Source organism: Dermacentor andersoni, chromosome 7 (assembly GCF_023375885.2).
Source record: "Dermacentor andersoni chromosome 7, qqDerAnde1_hic_scaffold, whole genome shotgun sequence".
Classification (NCBI taxonomy): domain Eukaryota; kingdom Metazoa; phylum Arthropoda; class Arachnida; order Ixodida; family Ixodidae; genus Dermacentor; species Dermacentor andersoni.
This window is the reverse complement of record NC_092820.1, coordinates 78,441,168-78,460,845: the sequence shown is the minus strand read 5'-3', so window position 1 is coordinate 78,460,845 and position 19,678 is coordinate 78,441,168. Positions and strand designations below refer to the sequence as shown.

The 19,678-nt window shown below is 50.3% G+C and overlaps 1 protein-coding gene across 5 annotated transcripts in view; it reads left to right on the top strand.

Moving 5' to 3' along the window:
- The window catches only part of ena (ENAH actin regulator enabled), a 128,753-nt gene that overhangs the window by 74,578 nt on the left and 34,497 nt on the right, over positions 1 to 19,678 (top strand). For 3 of the 5 annotated variants that reach the window (XM_050181525.3, XM_055072765.2, XM_055072768.2), the window contains exon 2: positions 17,638 to 17,803. In XM_050181525.3, coding sequence (XP_050037482.1) covers positions 17,638 to 17,803 — 166 coding nt within the window. Of the gene's footprint in view, positions 1 to 7,000; positions 7,421 to 12,067; positions 12,833 to 17,637; positions 17,804 to 19,678 lie in introns of those variants that run through there. The other 2 variants (XM_055072766.2, XM_055072767.2) reach the window with 2 other exon arrangements.

The following is a 19,678-nucleotide window of genomic DNA, read 5'->3' as shown; positions in this document are numbered from 1 at the left end:
CGTTCCGAGCGATTCGGGAGACTTCGAGCACTTTCGATTATGCGGTGCCTGCCCCCTCTCGCGCTTCTTGTGCGCCGTCGCCGGCCATCGCGATGGTCTCCCCTGACGAGAAAGAACGTCGGCTAAGAGGGGGGGGGGGGGGGGGCAGCGAATTGGCGTGGTTCCCAAACAGTTTAGGTTGCGGTTCGTCAGCCGAGATTGCGTGGTCTGGAACGCTGCCATGCAGCTAGCTCTGTAGAGGCTCGCGGTCGGTTCGTAAGTGTCTTGGCGTACGTAGTTAAAAGTATTAATGCGATAGCGTTAAGGTCCCCGTGTCTCAGAAAATCCGGCGCCGGACGTCGCTTTGGCAAAATGATTTTCGAACCACCCATACGGAGGCCCTCCATGTGGCGCAAGGAAGCTACTGAACTAATTGAATTCATCAAGCCAAAATACGTAGAAAATCGCGAAGCACGACTTACACACACCCTGCAGACATGATAGCGTCGCATTGTAATTTGACTATACGGGAAAAGATAATTATGTTACGCGAAATCTCAAAGAAACTTATTTTCCAGCGTTTCTACAATTCATAAACCGGCCACAGCGTCCGCCATTCGCGCGTATCTCCAGGGCCACGGAGAGGCGCGTCCGGTTCCTTGCAATACCTCCAGCTGGCGCTGGCGTCCGCCGCATCGCGGCACACGCAAAAGGCCGCGTTTCTACCAAAAAGCCCGCCTTCGTGCAAAGCGTTCGCGGCCAGCGTTTCCAGGTAAACATTACGGTTACGTACGCTGTAGTTGCCGGGAAGCGTGAGAAGCAGTCAGGTATCTTTGAATGCTTTCGCGTTCCTCTCTTGAAGGCGAAGCTTAAGCGTCCTCCATCTTCTTTCAGTGAAGTGTGTTAAGGCCCCTAGATAACAGGTGCTCCTCGAAGAAGCCGTGAGAGTGTGTGTATGTATATATATAATATGAATTTCTCTCGCCTCTGTGTACTCTGTAGAGGTTGCCAGCTTTGCGGTAAGTCTTGATAGAGAGACGCGCGATATGCAGGCAGGGTCTCTATGAAACGAGTGGCAGCCAAATAAGATAGCCGACTGGGCGAGTTAATTTGTTTCGATTTAAGATTGCAAATGGCGCAAGGAAAGCGCGAGGCAGTGTTTGGTCCGGTATTGGTGTGTCCGGCCTTTTAATTTTACGTTTTTTTTTCTACGCTATTTACAATCCCGTGTGACAATGTAAATTTGCGCTTAATTTATTTTTCGCTCGCGTTTGTTTTTTTTTTGTCTGCGTCTACATGTCGCCTCGTTAGAACAAAACCGCTTAATTCGAAGTATTTTTCCCCAATTCATTCGGAGTCCCGACAGCAGTGCATTAATTTCAGAGCGCATATTTATGAAATGTAGTGGCGCCGAACTGCGACTTCTACGAAATTTGAAGCGAGGAATACACACACGGGCCCGCACGGATGCAGGGCGTGCGATGACCCTTCGCTTCAACCCTTCATCCCGGAGATAAAAAGAACGCTGCGAACGCTATACTCCATCACGTGGTGGCGCTCATGTCAGTCCGTGTTTGCAGTCTATAGACTGCGACCGATGAAGTGTGTTCCTTCAGAACTCTGTTCTCGAAGGTTTAGCGGGACGGCATCAATTCGTATGCCGCCGAATTAATGGCCAAACAAAAAATGAAAGCCAGACTTTTCTCTCTTTCTAGAAAGTCACGCCAAAAGACTTCAGCGCCAGCTGGTCAGTGTGACCAGTCGGTGTGTCGTCCCGGATCTCGAAGTACTTTCTCCTATTTGCCTCGTTGTGGCGCGGTAAATGTTGAAGTATTTTTGCTCCTCCGTTGTGGTGAATCTGTAGACGGCCGTCGAAATCCGTGACGTCGCTGCGAGGTGGTGCTGGAACTTCGAGGTGGCGTCGCCACCGGTATGTCTTTCGTTCTTGCATTCTTTTTCCCTGGCGTACTGAGGCTCCTGTCCCATGGTAAGAATGGTGTCTTTAGTATTACCTAAGGGTAATTTACTAATGCAGCTCTAGTAATTTCATTTCTTTTGGCCTCCTTTAAAATATTAACCTCCAGGTGATCGAAAATTTCTCCGAAGCCTTCAGTTATACGGCATCTCTCCATAGCCCGTCTGCTAGTTTGTCACGTTAAGTCCCAGCAATTTGATTTTGCTGTTGCTGAGGAGAGCGTGAGTTACTAATGCACACCGTAGCATAATTTCCACCTTTAAACGTTAATATACATGCAAATCTGTCTATAACTTACACCCTTTTTCTGGGTGCAGACTTTTACTTACACCCTTAAACATGAATGGGGATGTAAATCTGTCGATAACTTACGCCCCTTTTATGGGTGTAAACTTATTCGCTCAACACACTTGTTAAAAACTTGCCCGACTCTTGGCCAATCCCCGTGAGTGGGTATGTGCCAAGGACTTTACCATCATCATCATCACGCGTGCGCCTTCGTCCGTCGTCTGACCCGTTCGCTCAGTCCGCTGCACTGCAGGGAATCGGGCCAGGACGCAGCGTATGTCCAGAGGCGGAGGAGGGACGGCGAGGGATCGCGACTTGACCGCGGCGCATCTTGTGGCCGCCGCCGGAGCTTGCGAGAGAGTTGGCGGCGGTCGTCGTCGAGAAGGACCCTGTTCAGACGAAACGCGACCGTCTCGATGCGCCCGCACCTCGTCGCGCCGCAGAACGCGCCCGCATGCGCGTGCTCGCATATCCGAAACGGCTGCAGGAGGAGAAGGTTGGGAAGGACGCGTGCTTGGCGTGGCTCTAGTAATCGCTCCCCCCCCCCCCCCCCCCCCCCGCATGGGTTTGTGCACTGCTTCTTTCTTTCGTTTCGGTGGTCGCGTTGCTTCTCGCCTGCTGCTGCTGCTGTCGCTCTGCTGGCCAGCCATCTGCCACGGCCGACGAGGGGAAGAAGGATAGTAAAACCTTCCCTCGCTGGACGCCGCTCCTCCTCCTACTCTTTCTCCGCGCCTTTTTTCTTTCTTTCCAACCCACCTGCGCTGGTCATGCGTGGCAGCCGGCGGCGCTCGCTGTGTCAAGGGCGAACGCGACTTCTTTTTGTCTCGTTTCTCTCATTTTTTGTCTTTCTTTCTTTCTTTCTTTCTTTCTTTCTCCGTTCCGCCAGAAAATCGTGCGGCGGCGTTGCTGCTTTCTCTGCCGGCTCCGTGACCGCTGCAACCCCACCTCTCATCTGCTCGGTTGACCGTTCCCGCGAGCGGGGATCCGTACCTTGACCACTCCCCTCCCCCACCTTTCCTCCTCGCGTGATCTTCCCACCCTTTCCTTTCCCGCCTTTTGTGTCGGCGACCAGCGGCAACAGATTGTCTTGGGGGCAGGTGGGGGTGGGGGGGGGGGGGGGGAGAAAGAGGCTGTGGGTATGTAACGTCTTTTGTTTCGGCGGCAAAGACGGACTGTAATGGCGGTGTTGGAACACGGCTGTCAGAGCGTGTCTGCGGGGCAGTTTCGGTTCGTTACTGCGGCCGTGTAAGTGGGCTGGTTATGTCTCGTTGAAGTGGCAAGCTGCGCGGTGGTTGGAGAGAGGTTACCGTAGGGGATCAGTGTAGTTGCAGCAGCTACTTGCAAGCGGACGGGCTACGTGAACGAAAGAACAATGGGCTTCTAAGAACGGTACGCGTCGTTGTAAAAAAGGGGAGGCGGTGCTTTTTTTTTCGGTTTCGCGTATAGGCTGTTTCACATGGCGCGATTGGGGCGAAAAAAATCGTTCTGCCGCGCACGTCGCAGAGCGATTTTCGCTCACAGCTTTCACATGCGCTTATGGCAGCGCGATATCCGTCGCAGCGATGCGCAGGGCTGCCTCCTTCTCACAAAGTATCCATACCTACATAGTTAAACAAAAACAACATGGAAACTGGTCAAATGTTCGAATTTTCCTAGTTTTATTCGATAATAGAGTAGGTACACCATTTTTAACGTTTAAAGGCGTTGAGACACGACAGCTTGCAGATACGGTGAGTGAGGCGCTGCTCTACACCGCAAGTATGACCGTGCGGCTTGCGCGGCGTCGGTGGGATGGTTCTGTGTGGTACACTCTAGTTTCGTTGTTACTATGGGAGCCGCAACTTTTTTTCCTGGATGAGTATTTGCTTTTGCAGAAGAACAAACTACTGTTGAGTGTGCATGTATATAAGCAGCTGGCGCGGTTTGTAGGGATGAAGCGGTTGACGACGGCGGCGATCAAGTGGGTACGTGCCTAATGTTGAAGCGGCGTCCTCCCGATCTGGATAGTGCAGCTTCTCCTTTCAAACGAATTGTGTAAGCGAAAGAAAAAAAAATGTATGAAGCTCCTAAGCCGCAAACGCTGGTGGGTACACCGTAAACATAGCTAGAACTGACGCGCGACATTGCTCCACAGAGCTACCAACGCGCGGTGAAACACACATTGCCCCTCCCACATCGCGCCGATCGCTGCGACTGAGCGACGGCGCGACCAACTTGTTGGAATCTCGTCGCGGAGAGCCCACGACGTCGCGGCGGTCGCTGAGCGACGGAATTCGCTGTGTCGCTGACTGAAAATCGCGCCATGTGAAACAGCCTTATCGTCGACCCGACTGTCGCATTTACGGGCGCTTCTTTCCTACCTGTGACCGGCCTTTCCAAGCACAAGGCCTTGACTCATGGCAGCGCGCCCACGTGATCAAACATGGCTGCGCCCATGCCGCGGCGCTACAAGGCGTCCCGCTTATCACATTCCAAGGTGGAATTCGAGTAGGTACTCTAAATAATGGTGAACCTCCGCGCCGGTTTTGGCGTTTATTCTTTGTATACATCGATATCCACGAAACTTATGGGCGAATTATGCAGGCAACTGCGGCGGCGCCAAGCGTAACGGGAATTTTAAATAAACATCGAGAAGCGGCAATAGGCTCCCTGCAATGGTCAGGCGGCGCAGCGATCGGCTCGGCCGTCAGCGCCACCGTGTCAATTTCGTGAAACACCGAGGCGGCCACTGCTACGGAGGCATGCTTTTGAGGCGCTCGTTTACAACCTGTTGGACGTTCTAAATTGCGGTTTTAAGGCAATCCAAAACATCCGAGCCCATTTTCGACCACCGACGCTTGAGAAAGGATGCCAAATTTAAGACTACAACCATGTATATTGTGTCAAAGAAGTAAATAGCATGGACAACACAACGAGGTACTTAAATTAGATTTTGGTGTTTTAGGTGCCAGAACCACGATCTGATTAGGAGGCACGCCGTGGTGGGGGACTCCGGAATAATTTGGACCACCTGGGGGTTCTTTAATGTGGACCTAAATCTAATTACACGGGTGTTTTGGTGTTTCGACCCCATCGAAATTCGGCCGGCATGGCCGGGATTTAATCCCGCGACCTCGTGCTTAGCAGCCCAACACCATAGCCACTAAGCAAGCACCGCAGGCCGCGAAGTATTTGTCACAAGAAAGCAAGCATGCTTACGACGTTGAACTCAAAGTGAGTTAACACATCATTATTTTATGACACTTGAGGGAGCAAATACGGCTGTGGACGTCTTTGAACTGTCATTTGTTTCTTCATTACTTGGAGTGTGCCTTGCACCTCACAATTGTAGAGGTTTTGGCGAATTGGCAGGTAAGTGCTTTTTTCTCCGTTGATAAAGTACCTCGAGCATATTCTGGTGTTGTTGTTCGGGCTCGAACGTGAGAGGGCATTACCACAGAAACATCAGAGAGCAATCAGCTGAGACTAAACAACGTGAAGACTGAATATTCGCTAGCGTGCGCGAGACAAATGCTAATTTTCGAATACTTGACGTGTGCTTCAGTGTATTCCAACCTTAGTTCTGTTGTTCTAAGCGCTAGAAAATATCGGCACGGCAATATCCAGCATTCGCGTCTTGATCTTGGCGCAGGAAGAAACACAGTGCGTACAAAGCTCCATCACGGAGTGCTTACGAAGCTATAGATTTGACACGTAACTACCACTGTGCGTTTGTTTTGAAGACGAGCTAAACAACTATCTAAACTGATTTACAACAGCGGGAGTCACTTCACGCGTTTTCATGCAATGGACGCTTTATTGTGTGTTTTTACGGACGCCGCTGCTGGTTCTTTTTATTTTTCTTGTTTTTGTATTTACGTCTTAGTTCTTTTAACAGAAATTGGCAAGAGCGACACGAACCGCAACGATCCACTTCAGCCGCCGGGTTGCTTCCCCCGTTTTTGAAGGGAAGCGGTACAATTTGATACCGACATCCCCTTCGCGGTTGTGACAATCCTTAACGCAGCAGTATCTGCGCTTGTTCTTTTTGTTCACACTTCTCACGAAGGAGCTGCCAAGAGGCCGCGGTGAAACCACTGGAAAATTGGAAAAGCAGGCTTTCAGGCGGGCCTGAGCGCACCACGGGCAATGGTGAAATGACGGTGAGGGCCTACCCGCGGGTGCTCACCGCCGCTGTTAGGTGGCGCGACATGTACAGGCAAACTTCATTGCAGGGTGCCCATACCGAAAGCAAGTCATCCCAGCAGTCTGTTCGTGTCTCGCAGGAAATCGCGTCTGGAAAATGCGGCAACCCTGTGACCGAAGGCATTTAATGGTGATGTCCTCGAAAATGTAGCGAATCGCCGATCTCTACAATAGTGGGGCTCTACAGTGGCGCGAACCCACTTTGGGTGCAGAGCAGGAACGAGGTGATTTCAAGAAAACGAGAAGGATAGAAGAAAACACAACGGAAGAACATCATAAGTCGAAAGAATTTGTACCAAGTGGTGAGCCCTATAACAAAATAATAATAATAATAAAATAATCTTGGCAAAAGAAGAGATGTGAGAAAGTGGATCCCACAAATTTTGAGCCGCTTCACATTTACCGTTTTCTTTATTTAATTGTATTGAGAAGGGGGAAATAAATAATCGTGGGGCTATGCGAGGCATTTAAGAGACGTCTTCGTCGTTTACCTTCCAGTCGACGCCACCACGACACGCGTCAACCGCGTCCGCATGGCGGCGCCACCGGCGGTGGCGTCCCCGCGGCATCCGATTTTTAAAGATGGCGTCGTCGCCAAAATTCGGGGGAGTCTGCGGCGGTCGCGCCGCGCCGCACCCGTGAGTCCCTTTCGCCGGGAGTGCATTTTACCCGGTGTCCAAAAAATTCCCCGAACCTAGCGGCCCCCAAAAATCATGGCGTCCCGCTGCTGAGTGAGACCGCGACCACGCATCGGCCGGCAAGACGACTGCCGTTTGGCGCATCTGACTCTGCGACACTGCAACAAAAAGAAAATTGTCCTGGCTGTTCGGGTGTGTGTCGTGATACGCTGCCCGTTTCGTCCGAGCGCCGTCACCTTCGGCATTCGAGACAAGGCGTGTTGCAACTCCGACGCGGGCTGAACGGGAGGGAAGACATGCCGTCGTCATTCGACGCCTTCCTACAGGGAAGGGTCAAGTCGCTCATCTCCAACTAGTAAGTGGTCCCCTATTGGTGGCGCACGCTCAGCCGTACCCACGGCGCGTGTAAATTACTCTCTCTTTCGAGAGGGTGTTAACGTGGCGCATTTTTACGCCGAGAAAGGAGTAGGTGTAACGCCTGTTGTGCTTTCATTGGCAACCGTGTGCACTAATAGGGAGTTAAATCGGCCTGCCGAATGAAGTTGTTTTAAGCTAGCAGGGCTGTCGGGGCTATATACCCCTCAAGGACAGCCGAGACAGGCGAGGAGACGACACGTTATAGTATACTGCTGCAACTTTATTCACACCGGTTGGCATAGCTAGGTAAAGGCGCCACTGACTAGTTGAACGTCGAGTTAATGGCTGCCTTTCTATAGGGAGCCGTATACATTAACTCTGATAGGGACACACCGAAGCAGATGTTCGCAACAGGATGAAACATGTGTCGGCTGCAGAAAAAATTCCGGGCCAACTTAATGGAACCCGAAAGTGTTTATCCCGCGTGACCCACATAGGTGACGTCCTCTTTCCAGAATTGCGCCGGGATTTAAAGCGAATGTGAGCTTTAACCGATGTGCAGTCGAGATAAGCAAGATGCGTTTAGAGTACCGGTAAAAAAAGAAAAAGCAGGTAGGAGATGATATAGGACTGTATCCGTTAGAGGGGCATAGGTAAACAAGGTAGATATAGAATGTTTTAAGGAAGAGATTAAATGCTAAGGAGATGTAGGTAAAATACTGGTCTTATAAGCATATATATATGGCTGATTAGCTCAAGCAGGCTGGGTGACTTTTTATGACCGCCCTGTTTCAAAGGGGATGCCAAAAATCATCATCGCCAACATTAAAGAGCGACTGCGCATTCTACGGCCAAAAAATTTGGAGGACGCTTAAGCTTCGCCTTTAAGAGCAGCAAAGATCCCTGACTGCTTCTCACGCTTTCCGGCAACTGCAGCTTATGTGACCGTAATGTTTACCGGGAAACGCTGTCCTCGAGGCGCTCGAAATGCACGGACCCAGCGAGCCGGCAACGGCGACCGGAGACCCGCACCGAGTAACGGCGACTTCGAGGATGACGTAGGCCCTCGCCGGGGCGCGCGAGCGCCCAACTGCAGGCATAAATAAAGTTGCCTCCAATCCAATCCAATCCAATGGCGGCGAACGCCACGCACGAAGGCGAGCTGCCTTCTGGTAGAAACTCGGCCGCTTGCGTGGGCCGCGACGCGGTGGAGGCGAGCGCCATCTGGAGGTGCTGCAAGGAACCGGGCGCGCCGCTTTATGGCCTTTGAGATTTGCGTGCCGGCAGTGGCCATGGCCGCTCTGAGTGGTGGAAACGCTCGAAAAGGGGCTTGCGTTTTTTGAGTTTCCAGCGTAGCAGAATCGTTTGCTCGTATATTCGAATTACAATCCGAAGCTATCATGTCTGTAGGTTGTAAGTCGTACTTTACGATTTTTCTGGCGTATTTTACCTTGAAGAATTCAGTTAGTTCAGTAACTTCCTTGCGCTACAGGGAGGGCATGTGGGGTTCGAAATTCTTTTTGCCGGAACGACGTCCGACGATGCACGTCGACACCGAATTTATTGCGAAACGGGGCCCTTAACGCTAAAAGGTCAAAAATGTGTTCGTCTGAGGCGCATGTTGAATTCATTCGCGACTGCTTGCTGATTTCACCACGCAGCGCTGTTTATTTCGGGTCTCGGCACCTTTCGGCGATGTGCTGACTGGCACCCGGCGGGGTGATCGTCGGGGCAAGGCTTGCTCGACCATTTGAACATGACGAAGCGCGCGCGCGAAGCCGCTATGCTGGAAGTGACACAGGCTTTGAATTGTTGCATTTGCTAGTTCTCGACTAACGACTGCATCAAACTGGCAGGCCCGCCAGAAAACGGCCCCTTATAGCGGAAACCTCCCGCTGACTTTTTCACCCCCTGTGGTTCCTTCAAACCTGCAACTGACCTCTCGACACACAGCTAGGTCCATGCGCCCTTGCATTCCCCCCTCCCCCCCCCCCCCCCCATGCCACTGCGGTCGGGAGCCGCACCCGCCACCTCGCCGTGCTCGCGCCTTTGCGTTGCCAGGAGCAATTACCGGTTCACGCACCATTGCTCACGGACGGGGTATACGCGGTGCGAGCAAGGGTGACGAGTCGCACGGCTTAGCAAGACTCACCCGATCACCGCCTCGCGGTCCGTTTCTTTTTCTTCTTTTTTTTCGGGGGGGGGGGGGGGGGGGGTGATGCTATATGCCGACTTCGTGACGTCATCCCGTGAATGCGTGCGGCGCTCTGTTCATTTGGCATGGCCCCGCTAGGATGATGGCCGACACGCACACTGCGCCCAGTCACTTGAACGGAATCCTACCCGCCAAGGGCTCGCGACCTCCCTGCGACTCCGATCCCAAGTATGCAACACGCCGCGGTGTAGCCAGCGCTTTGTACTAACCGATGGCGCGCGTACGCGCGCCCGATGTTTCCATGGCTTACATGGCCCGATGTTTACGTGGCATGTATACGTATATCGGCCTCAACCCCGTGTGAGTCATGTGTGTATCCGTGCGTGCGTTACGCGCGCGTGCGTGTGTGTGCTATATACACCGGCGGTCCGCATATACGCACCGCTCGGCGATCCGCGACAGCGAACCCGTCTTTGTATGCGAGCTAAGGCAGCCGCGCCGCTAATGAGAGGCGATATATGGACAAAGAAGTGAGCGCGCGGCGATCGACACGCCCTGGCGAGCGTGTCGCCCGCCTCGCCTTCCTAATGAAGGCTATCGATTATATGCGCGCTCTCGTACCCTTCCCCCTCCCCCCCTCGCTAACTTCCAAGCATGTACGTGCACGTCCCGCGACACGCACGTCACTGTACGCGCCGTCGCCGCGCCGTCTCTCGCATACCGCATGCTCGTACGCCTTCCCCTCTCGTCTCCTAGCTTCGAGGCGGCGACAAGGTTAAGGTTTGCGGGTTTCGCGGCCAGAGAGCCGTTGATAGCCCGGCAGCACGCGAGGCCTTCGGGGCCGCTGTCGAGCGGCGGAAGTGGGTGAAGGTGTCATTTTTAGCGCGGCGCGCGGGAACTGCTGGGGAGCAACGGGAAAACGCGGGGGAAATGGGGAAATCCCGGGTTTTTTTTTGCTCCTCCCCGTTTTGGTATGCGGCGACGCCAGGTGGCGCGCTGGCGCTACCTGGCGCCTGCGCTTGGGCGTGCCCGAGATGTAGTCATCAAAAAGAAAGTGACAGAAACGGAGACTGTTAATTTGGGCATACAAAGCATGGAATCGAGAGCGTCCAAGGAGATTTACAAACGCGTCAATAATTCCTTACTGATACTACAATCCCAGGGATGGATTTTCGCAGGGTGAGTGTACAGATACAAGCACTGATAAAATATTTACAAAGGAAGCCAGAAAAAACAAAGGCTGCAAATTATTAGTAAATAAACAAAAAGGATCAGCATTTCAGCGAACAAAGTTCAGTGATGGCAGTGCAACATAGGAGTAGACATAGCAGCACAGTAAGGTTTATGGCATATCCTAATTATTCAGGAACATATAAAATACTGAGTAATACAGTAATACAAAATGTAAGGGGCATAAAGTTGATAAGAATAAGAAATTAGTAACTATATGGGCAGCAGGGAATGAATACAACAGAAAATGATGTTAATGGACGAATAAAGAAACGATGTGGGAAGATCAACATAACAGAAAGCGCAGTACTATTTGAGGCTCGAGTTGTATGCCCGAGGACAAAAACCATGTTGGAGCAAATATTAGCAACCTGGTAAATGACTCGGCACAATGTAATGGAACTCCAAGATATTCGCGCAGCAAGACCCATAGGTAACGTCCGCCTTTCAGACGCGCCGAGGGTTTAAAAGCTGGTGGGAGCGCTAACCGTTCAGCAGGGGAAATGAGGGAGATACGTTTAGAGCATCGGTGGGGACAAAAGGGCAGGAAAGAGATTTATGGAACCGGAGTCGTTGCAGGCGAGCTGTATACGCACTCGAAAACAACCGGTGCGCTTGCTACGCATGTAAATTGCACTTCTGAAACAGCAAAAGGCGGCTACATACTGTTACCGCGAGAAAACGTCTTATAAAAACAAGAGGTGCTAAGTCAAAAGACGGGTCGGGTGCGGTTACTGCGTCATCTCGCCGTCGCATAAGAGATTTTAAAAGCATCTGTTTTAGTCATAGGAGTCATCTGTTTTAGGCATAAAGGAGGATTATATTGCATTCTAGAGGAACCAAAGGCTCAACCTCAAGCGTTTCGAAAACTCTTCCCTGCGCAAACGTGGCCCAAACACGCGAAAATCTGCGAGTTTCGATTACGCAAGCTCCGACGCTGGCGGGTCGTGTCCAGAAGTCGGGCCAGTCAACCGACCTGTCGCACGTGAGGTTGACCCGACCTGTCGCGGAGCTCACTCGCTGTGCCCGATTCGCTGTCGTTTGCGTCAGCCTGAATGTCGACTTTCGGCCCGACAAACCAACTCGACCCGCGTTTGTCGGGTGTACACGTATACACGTCGCGTAGACGTAGTTTGGAGCAGTCGCTGTGGCCGCAGCGCATGCTCGAATAGTCGAATTATAAGCCAACTCCGACAGCGCCGACAAGCGCTGAAACGATTATCTCCAGATAGGAAGATATATATACCGCGGAGTGGGAGGAGTTATCGGTGATTCTCGGATATGCATACTATTTGTCTGGACTGAGGGGCACTTGCTGGCAATTTTGGGTCGTGAAACGGCCATTTTGTACGTTCGACTCTGCTGTAGCAAGTTTGTGAAATATGAAGAAAAGCGAAGAAAAAGAAAAGGTTAGCCGATTTTCATTCGCAATTAAGAAACCTGTTGCTTCCGGACAGTGGGTTACCTTTGCACCTCACGTCTTTAATCGTTGTCTTCGCTGCTCTTTCTCGCGACCTCCTCACTTCTGCTTTTCAAAGCGTCGCGACTGCTGAATGCGTTGTTCTTGTTCTTTGTTATATACTTATTTCACGATGAACACAATAGTTCTTTTTTTTTTTTACATAAGAGCCTCTGGTCGAATGCCCTGCAGGACGTTTCCGCATATAACTTTTTCTACGGAACGCTTTTATAACCTTGATGGTTCCGTTCCAGCCGCTCCTGTACTGCCTATGTTGCTTTTGCTGACGTCACGACGCCCTGCGGTGCGGGAGCGGTTGTGATTGGCCGCCTTTGTTTGTCCTCGGTGCATGCTTTTAAATTGGAATCTGCTCGTGAACCGTTACTCGCCGCTGGCGCGGCGTCCCGCGGTGTCCGTTGTGACGTCACGCCGCTGTGGCTTGTGCGCGTGGTTGTTGTTTTTGTGACGTCACTGTGCGCGTGCGCTCCTTCGTGGTCGCCTGTGAAGTTTTTTGTCCGACGTCATTTTCAGCGGGTTGCTATAAGCGGCCGGATGACGTCCCGACGGTATGATATGCCTTCTGTTACTATGCCTCCTGTTTCTTTTTCTCCGTTCGCGCGAGGGTGTCGTCTTTCCGAAAACACTCGATCGCCGTCGGTGGCTTTCCGCCAGGCTTTCTGGAGCCCGCCGATTTAACTTCCGTTTGCTTATATTTAGATCACGCTGTTATTTCTTTCGCTGAAGTGCCATAGTTGAGAGCTTGGCGCACTTGCTTGTAGCACAGATCGTTTCTTCTTTCTGCTTTATTTATTTATTTTTAAAGTTTATCCTGCTATTGCACTTATTCGTGAGTATTTGCTCGCCAACACTCGTCGACGGAGATTTATCTCTCGCCGTAAAATTAGCTTCGTTTCGAAGGGGCGTCGTTTTGGCCTTAGTCGTAAGTTCGGTGATTGCTGCAAAATATTTTGCACCGAACAAGAAAGCGTCTCCGTGCGATTGTTCGTGCAAGAACTGTCGTCCAACGGCCCACAAAAATCGCTGCACCTTGTAATTATTTTGCGAGTGTTGAAGCGTTTCAGTACAACGTTTTTCGCTAGAAAAAAATAGTGACACAAAGACGCACTATACCCGCGTACATAACCAAAATACTTCCTTAATTTTCCGCGTATTAATTTAACGTTCCTCGACTGCCGCATGTTGTGATACCACGGCGCCACGCAAACGATCGTTCGACAATACCTTCGCTTGAGCAAACTGCAGCTGATCACCGCAGTATCCTGCAATTGTGTAATAGGGGCGTAATACTTTGCCGTGGCCGCATGGGCAACCATACAAACCTTTTTATGTAGTCTGTTGGCGGATGATGCAGCTGTCTGCCGGCGTAGTCATATTGGACAAGTGCTGCACGTTCGTGCTTTCTGGCGGACGAAATGCCTTGCCACATGACCATCTGCGTTTCTGTGCGGTTAAGACGCAGTGCCAGGATTTTTTTTTTTTTTTGGTAGGTTTTTGCCTCACTATGCACTTACTAATCTTCCCGGCCTTGCCATACTGAGAAGGTATCTCACCAAATCTGGGAAAGGCTAGTAGGAACCGCAGTGCGGTTGTCGACATCTTTCTTGCGCGTCTGCGTCACTGCTCCATCTTCGGCACCAGAAAAAAAAAACATAAAGAAAAAGAAAATTGAAAATAACTTCACGAGTATTGTATGGCGCAGCATAGAGGAGCACAGTATCACAATAGATGTCGCAATACGCAACGCTGAACACAGGAACACTACGCTGCTGCGTGTATGGCTCCCTTTACGCTTCTGCAGCGTCCCTGTACGCCAAACTATAATATACTCCATGGCTACGTTAGTTTCTCAGTTGGAGTTTCAAGCTCGTGTCTAAACACTCGTGGGACGCGCACCGCGCCTGCGCCCTGGAGCTGAACGAAGCCTAATCCGATGCGCTGCGAATCTGCGCACCTTGTCGTCTGCGTCGCGAACAAAAGCAGACGACGGTGCGAGACGCGGTGGCTTAGATTTTTTTTTTGTCGAGTCTTTTGGGGACAGGGCGCGTCCGCACACAGAGAGCAGTACTTGCTTCGCTTACGTCTGCTCCGTTATAAAATCTTTTTATGTAGCGGAATTTTGTTGTGGTGTTAGTAATAGCAGCTGGTTGTTTATTTGTGTAAATAGATAAATGAAGGAAAACGACGGGAGGGAAATTACTACTGACCGCATATTAACCGTCTATCGAAGTCTGCTGACACCTGAATAGCGGTCAGCAGTGAATGGGGGGTCGGGGGGGGGGGGATGCACAACTACTTCTCGCAGTTGTCTGCTTCAGTGCTTACAGACAGGCAGGGGATGGAGTCCCTTTGATTCCCTTACAGACACCACGAGGGCTGTGACTAACTTTAATGTTTTATATGCTAATTTATTTGTATGACTTGCATCCGCTCGGGGGCTGTGTAGCTGTTCACCCGTCTCAAAGGGCAGAGACACATCACGATCATGTGAAGTATAGTCCGCCCACGTCGTCGAAACGAGGCACCTTCAGCGACGCTCTGCAACTGTATTTGCGTGTTTTGTTGTGCGTACGTAGCATCGCGGGCTGCAGGCAACGGGAACCCCGAGGAATAACGCCGCGAGGCCAGTGGCGTCGTTGATGTATATATATATGCGAGCGCGCATTACTTTGTTTCGCTTAGTTGCACTAACCCCCCCCCCCCCCCCCCCCTCTTGCCGACGTTCGGCTTAGCCCTGCGAAGCGCGCTGACTCGGCAGGATTGTGCCGCTTCCACGTAGCCCGCACAAACACCGCCTCTCGCAGTCCCGTCGCCGTTGTCGCTGGCCGTTTGGCGCCGTCGAACGGAGCCGATCTCGCATTCTCCAACCCTCTGCCCTTGACTCAAGGCCCCGGCCCTGGTCTTCCGTGACGGAGCGCGTCTACAGCGCTCAGTGGCGCTTTCTAATTGGCTAATTAGCACGTCTGAGAAGGGGAGAGGGGGAAGGGTTTGCCCTCGGGAGTCGTCGTCGTCGTGGTTGTCAGTTGAGAAGTGTCACATCAGTGAAAGATCCGCGTGTGCCGTTTCGTTGTGCCGGCGGCTACTATATACAGTGCCCGGAGGCTTGTGGGCGACCGCCCCCTGTGTTTGTGGTACTGTGAGGCTGGTACATATCGTGGTGCGCGGGTAGCCACGACCACCAAGGATATCTTAACTGTCGTCCACTTCGTGTGAAGACAGGGTTTCTTTTATTCTCCCTGGACTCGCCCGCTGTCTTCGTCTGGTGTCAGCTGGGCTGAAAGGATGACCTCTCGGGTCCAGGAGATGCGGAAGAACTTTCAGGGTTCCAAGAATGACGTAATTGTCGTTGAGCCCTGGTGAGATGTGAAGGAGCTCGAAGTCTCTTCAGTTTTTCAGTGGCACCGAAGAACAAGAGTTGCTCTGTTCCTGTAATATTGTTCGTGCAGTTAATGGGAACAGACAGAAGGAAGTAGTGCTGTTGTGGTGGTTTAGATCATGCAACAATGTCTTCTGCTAGAAAGCTAAAATTGGTTACCTCATGTTCTGTGCCAACAGCATTCTTGCATTATGACGTAGTCGCCTATTCCCTTCTGTTCGCAACCATACAAAAAAAATCATTTAAGCTGTGTCATCTGTTTTGTTGTGTGGGCTCTAAGAAATAATTTTCTCGCGTCTTTTTCTGTGGTTGCGGTGCTCTCGAAATGGCTGTCATCTGTGCAAGCGAATGTATAAAGAATGCAAAGAGAGAAACACAAACAGAAGTAAAGTTTGTACGAAACTGTAGCTGTGTCAAAAGAGATGTGATAACCCAAGTCTAATATATCATGACAGCAGGACAAGTCAGAAGTGACTTGCCCTATTATGGCAGTAGTACGTGAATGGCTTCATCCATTCTGTCACTTTGCACTCAGCACTGTGTATTTACGTATTTACCAGTCACTGTGTCACGGAATAAGCTCCCATGTTTATCTGCCAAAGCCTTGCGGATGACAGATGATAGAATTGTCCGCCAAAGACCTGTGATTGCGCCTTGATGCTTCTGTGGCCGAGATTTTCAATATCAGTACTGCATGTTACATCTGGCAATGGTATTGTGCATTGATATAGTGCTATAGGATTGGCTCTAGCTTTATATTTTCCCTAATCATCCACATTCTTCCCTACAAGAGTAGTATTTGCTCACCTTCACTAAGTATCTTTGTCCCCATAGCTTGTCGCATCAGGCATCTGTATTGTACAGCGATGTACTGCTACAGGATTTACACTAAGTATAATAATCTGCATTCTATCCAACAAGAATAACATTCTCTCCCTTTTATCAAGTATCTCTGTGCCTAAAGCTGTCTTCGTTTACAATAACTATACTTCTGAGTCGTTTGTCAAAAGTGTCATATCCTACCATGAGTGGCTCACATAGTGTCCATACACCTGGTTTTTATTTAGTTGCAGCTTGGCTAACTAGCTACTTTGAACATCTGTCACCTAGATTGGCAACTTCTTTACTTGTATTTTTGGGTATTGTTGTCATGTTCTTCTGTCTGCTCTTAAGTAGTCATCTTCTTTTCTCTTTTGTGACAGCTGCATTTTGAGTTTGAAGCATTATAAGCTTGCACAAGGCTTAGTGCTATCATGCTGAATCATGCATTTTTTATGGCTTTCAGGAGCAGAGATTGGCACTGCTCAGGATTTTAGAAAAAAAAATCAGTTGAACATAAGTCTGCAGTGCGCCCAGAAATTTACTATGGTGCTTTCATAGTTTCTAGTGGCACTTCTGTTACACATTTAAAAATTGCATGTTTTTTTTGTAGTTGTGTGCAAGTGAAGAACATTGCGTGGCGTTAGCCAACGAGTGACGGTGTGATGTTCCACAAATATTTGATAGTGGGGCGCATTACCCATCACAAATACAATGTGCACTGTTAGTCAGAAAACGGCATGCAAATTCCACATTCTCTCCTACAAATATTTGGGAACTTAACGCATTTCTGCTACTTTTCTGTGACATGTTAGGCGTCCGCTTCTTCTCGTGTTTCATGGTCGTTCGGTCATTCCATCTGTTATCATGCATTTTCATGCACTTTTATTTTGCCATCTTTCAACTGTCATCATCGGGCGCTGCCAGAGCAACCTTGTAATGGGTGTGTGAGGGAACGTTTACATTACACCTTGCCAACTTTCTCTATAAGGTGACCAGCACCAATAATTCGCTAATGCCAGTAAAATTGAAGGTCACTTCAATTTTAACTTCAACTGAGTCACTACAGCTTGACTGCAGCCACATAGGTCTTCACTTTATTCTCGAAAACTTTCGCCGACAATGTTTTTGCCCCCCTCTTGTTCTTTGCACGTGCAGTGAGCAGTCTGTGGCGTCGGCCCGGGCGGCTGTGCTGGTCTACGATGACCACAACAAGAAGTGGGTGCCCAGCGGCTCGTCAAGCGGCCTCTCCAAGGTGCACATCTACCAACACACGGTCAATGGCACCTTCCGCATTGTTGGCCGGAAGCTGCACGACCATGAGGTGAGGAATGCCTGCCTTTCACTGCAGGAATGTTGCAGAAACCTTACACTGTGACACTGTAATCATTCAAGTACTGGGGAAAATCGCGGTAGCACATATGGCTTTTACTGGCCTTTGTCTTGGTTGAGAATGTTCTTGCGACTTCACTTAACCTTAAGGTTTAGCTTTTTTGCTTGCTTACTTTCAGTGCTCTTATAAGGCAGTTAAATGTTAACCTTTGAACCAATTTATTTGTTAATTTATCTACTTGCTGCAGCCCTATTATGGGGCTGTTACAGGAGTGGGAAAAGGTAGAGAACACTAAATTAGCAAGCAGCAAGGCAAAACACAAGCAAATCATTGAAGCAATTAACATAGGCAAGTGAATACAAGCCAACAAAAAAAGTAATACTGGTAAAGCAGATAACGTGTTCGAAAAGTATTCTCCTGTGGTGACTAAAAACTCATTTAATGACAAGGAATGAACAGTGCCAGGCAGTGATTTGCAGTATTCTATTAGATGTGTAATAAAACCGTATTTGAATGTGTTAGTATGAGAAGAAAAATAAAGGCAATAGGTCCAAAGCATGTGAACTACGAGTGCAACTTTCTTTAGCAAAGATCAATGTATCAAAACTTGCATTACATTAGTTAACATTTGTTCAGTGCACATGTTATTACACTAACCCCTTCAGGTGCTGTGTCCACAATCATGCACACTTCTTTCTTATCGGAGTGTTTTTATAGGGTTTTGACACTATTTAAAGGGTTTTGACATCAAAACACTTTCTTTATCCACCCCTGGCTGCTGGCAGTGGACTTATATGTACAAGTGGTTTGCAAGAACAAAAGTCCTATCTTTGACTCTTCCTGTAGCAGTCTTGGAGTCTCATCACTGGTATCACTGCCACTGACACATTTTGGTGATCAGAAAATTTATTTCCCTCTGGGAAGTTCAAATACATGTTGAGGGGGGCAGCAGCACAAATAACAGGACGTGAGGTTTGAAAACCAGGAAGCGGAGCCGAAGTAGAAAACGTCTTCTTTATTTGACGCTTGCAAAAACAACTAAAAAAAATGCAGGCGCGCTCGGCTCCACGCTCGTTTCTCACTTCGTCTGCTTCTCTTCTTTTTCGGAGCATAATATTCAACAGCTCCCGGCCGAACAATTAGCGTGTGCTTGTTTCTTTTCAAGACGGAGCTTGTCCAGCAGATTCTAGGTGGTACCGCATCTGTGCCGGTCTCCGCAACGTGTTGCCACTAGAAGTGCGCACTTTGCATGAGCGAACTTTGCCGTCGGCAAAGCCGTCAGCACCATGAGCACTTTTCTGTGCTCGTGGTAGAACCCTTGCTGGCAGGTGTCTTCCTAATGGGCGTAGGTCCCGCAGTGGAAGCCATCGCAGCCACCATTGCTGACGTGCTGCTGGTGCATGCGTCGGGTGCATGTGATTGGCCTGCCCTGGCCCCGGCCCAGACAGCAGTCCTAGCCCTCCAGGGGTGTAAGGTGGTGGCTGCTGGGGTGAAGGTAATTCCTTTTGATGGCCTGGCGAGCTGTTGCGGGCGGCCATGGCTTCAGGCTGTCGTGGAAGTGGCATTCGCTGCACCCGGACAACGAGGGCCAGCATGTGGTCGTTGCGTTTTAGCCATTCCACAGTACTGCTGTGCCTCCCTGACAGTGATGACCCAGATGGAGCCTTTTCTGTTGACGACGGGCGCCCGGCAGGCCCGCTCGAGTGTCGCGGAGCGGAAGACGATGACGTTGAAGACGACGGTGATGACGACAATGACAAGGAGCTGTGCCCCGACGACTTCCCTCCACCCGCCGGGTGGAGCACGGACGTGTCAGCAGTGTGCAGTTCTTCAATATTGGAAGATCCTTCTTCAAAGCAGAAGTAA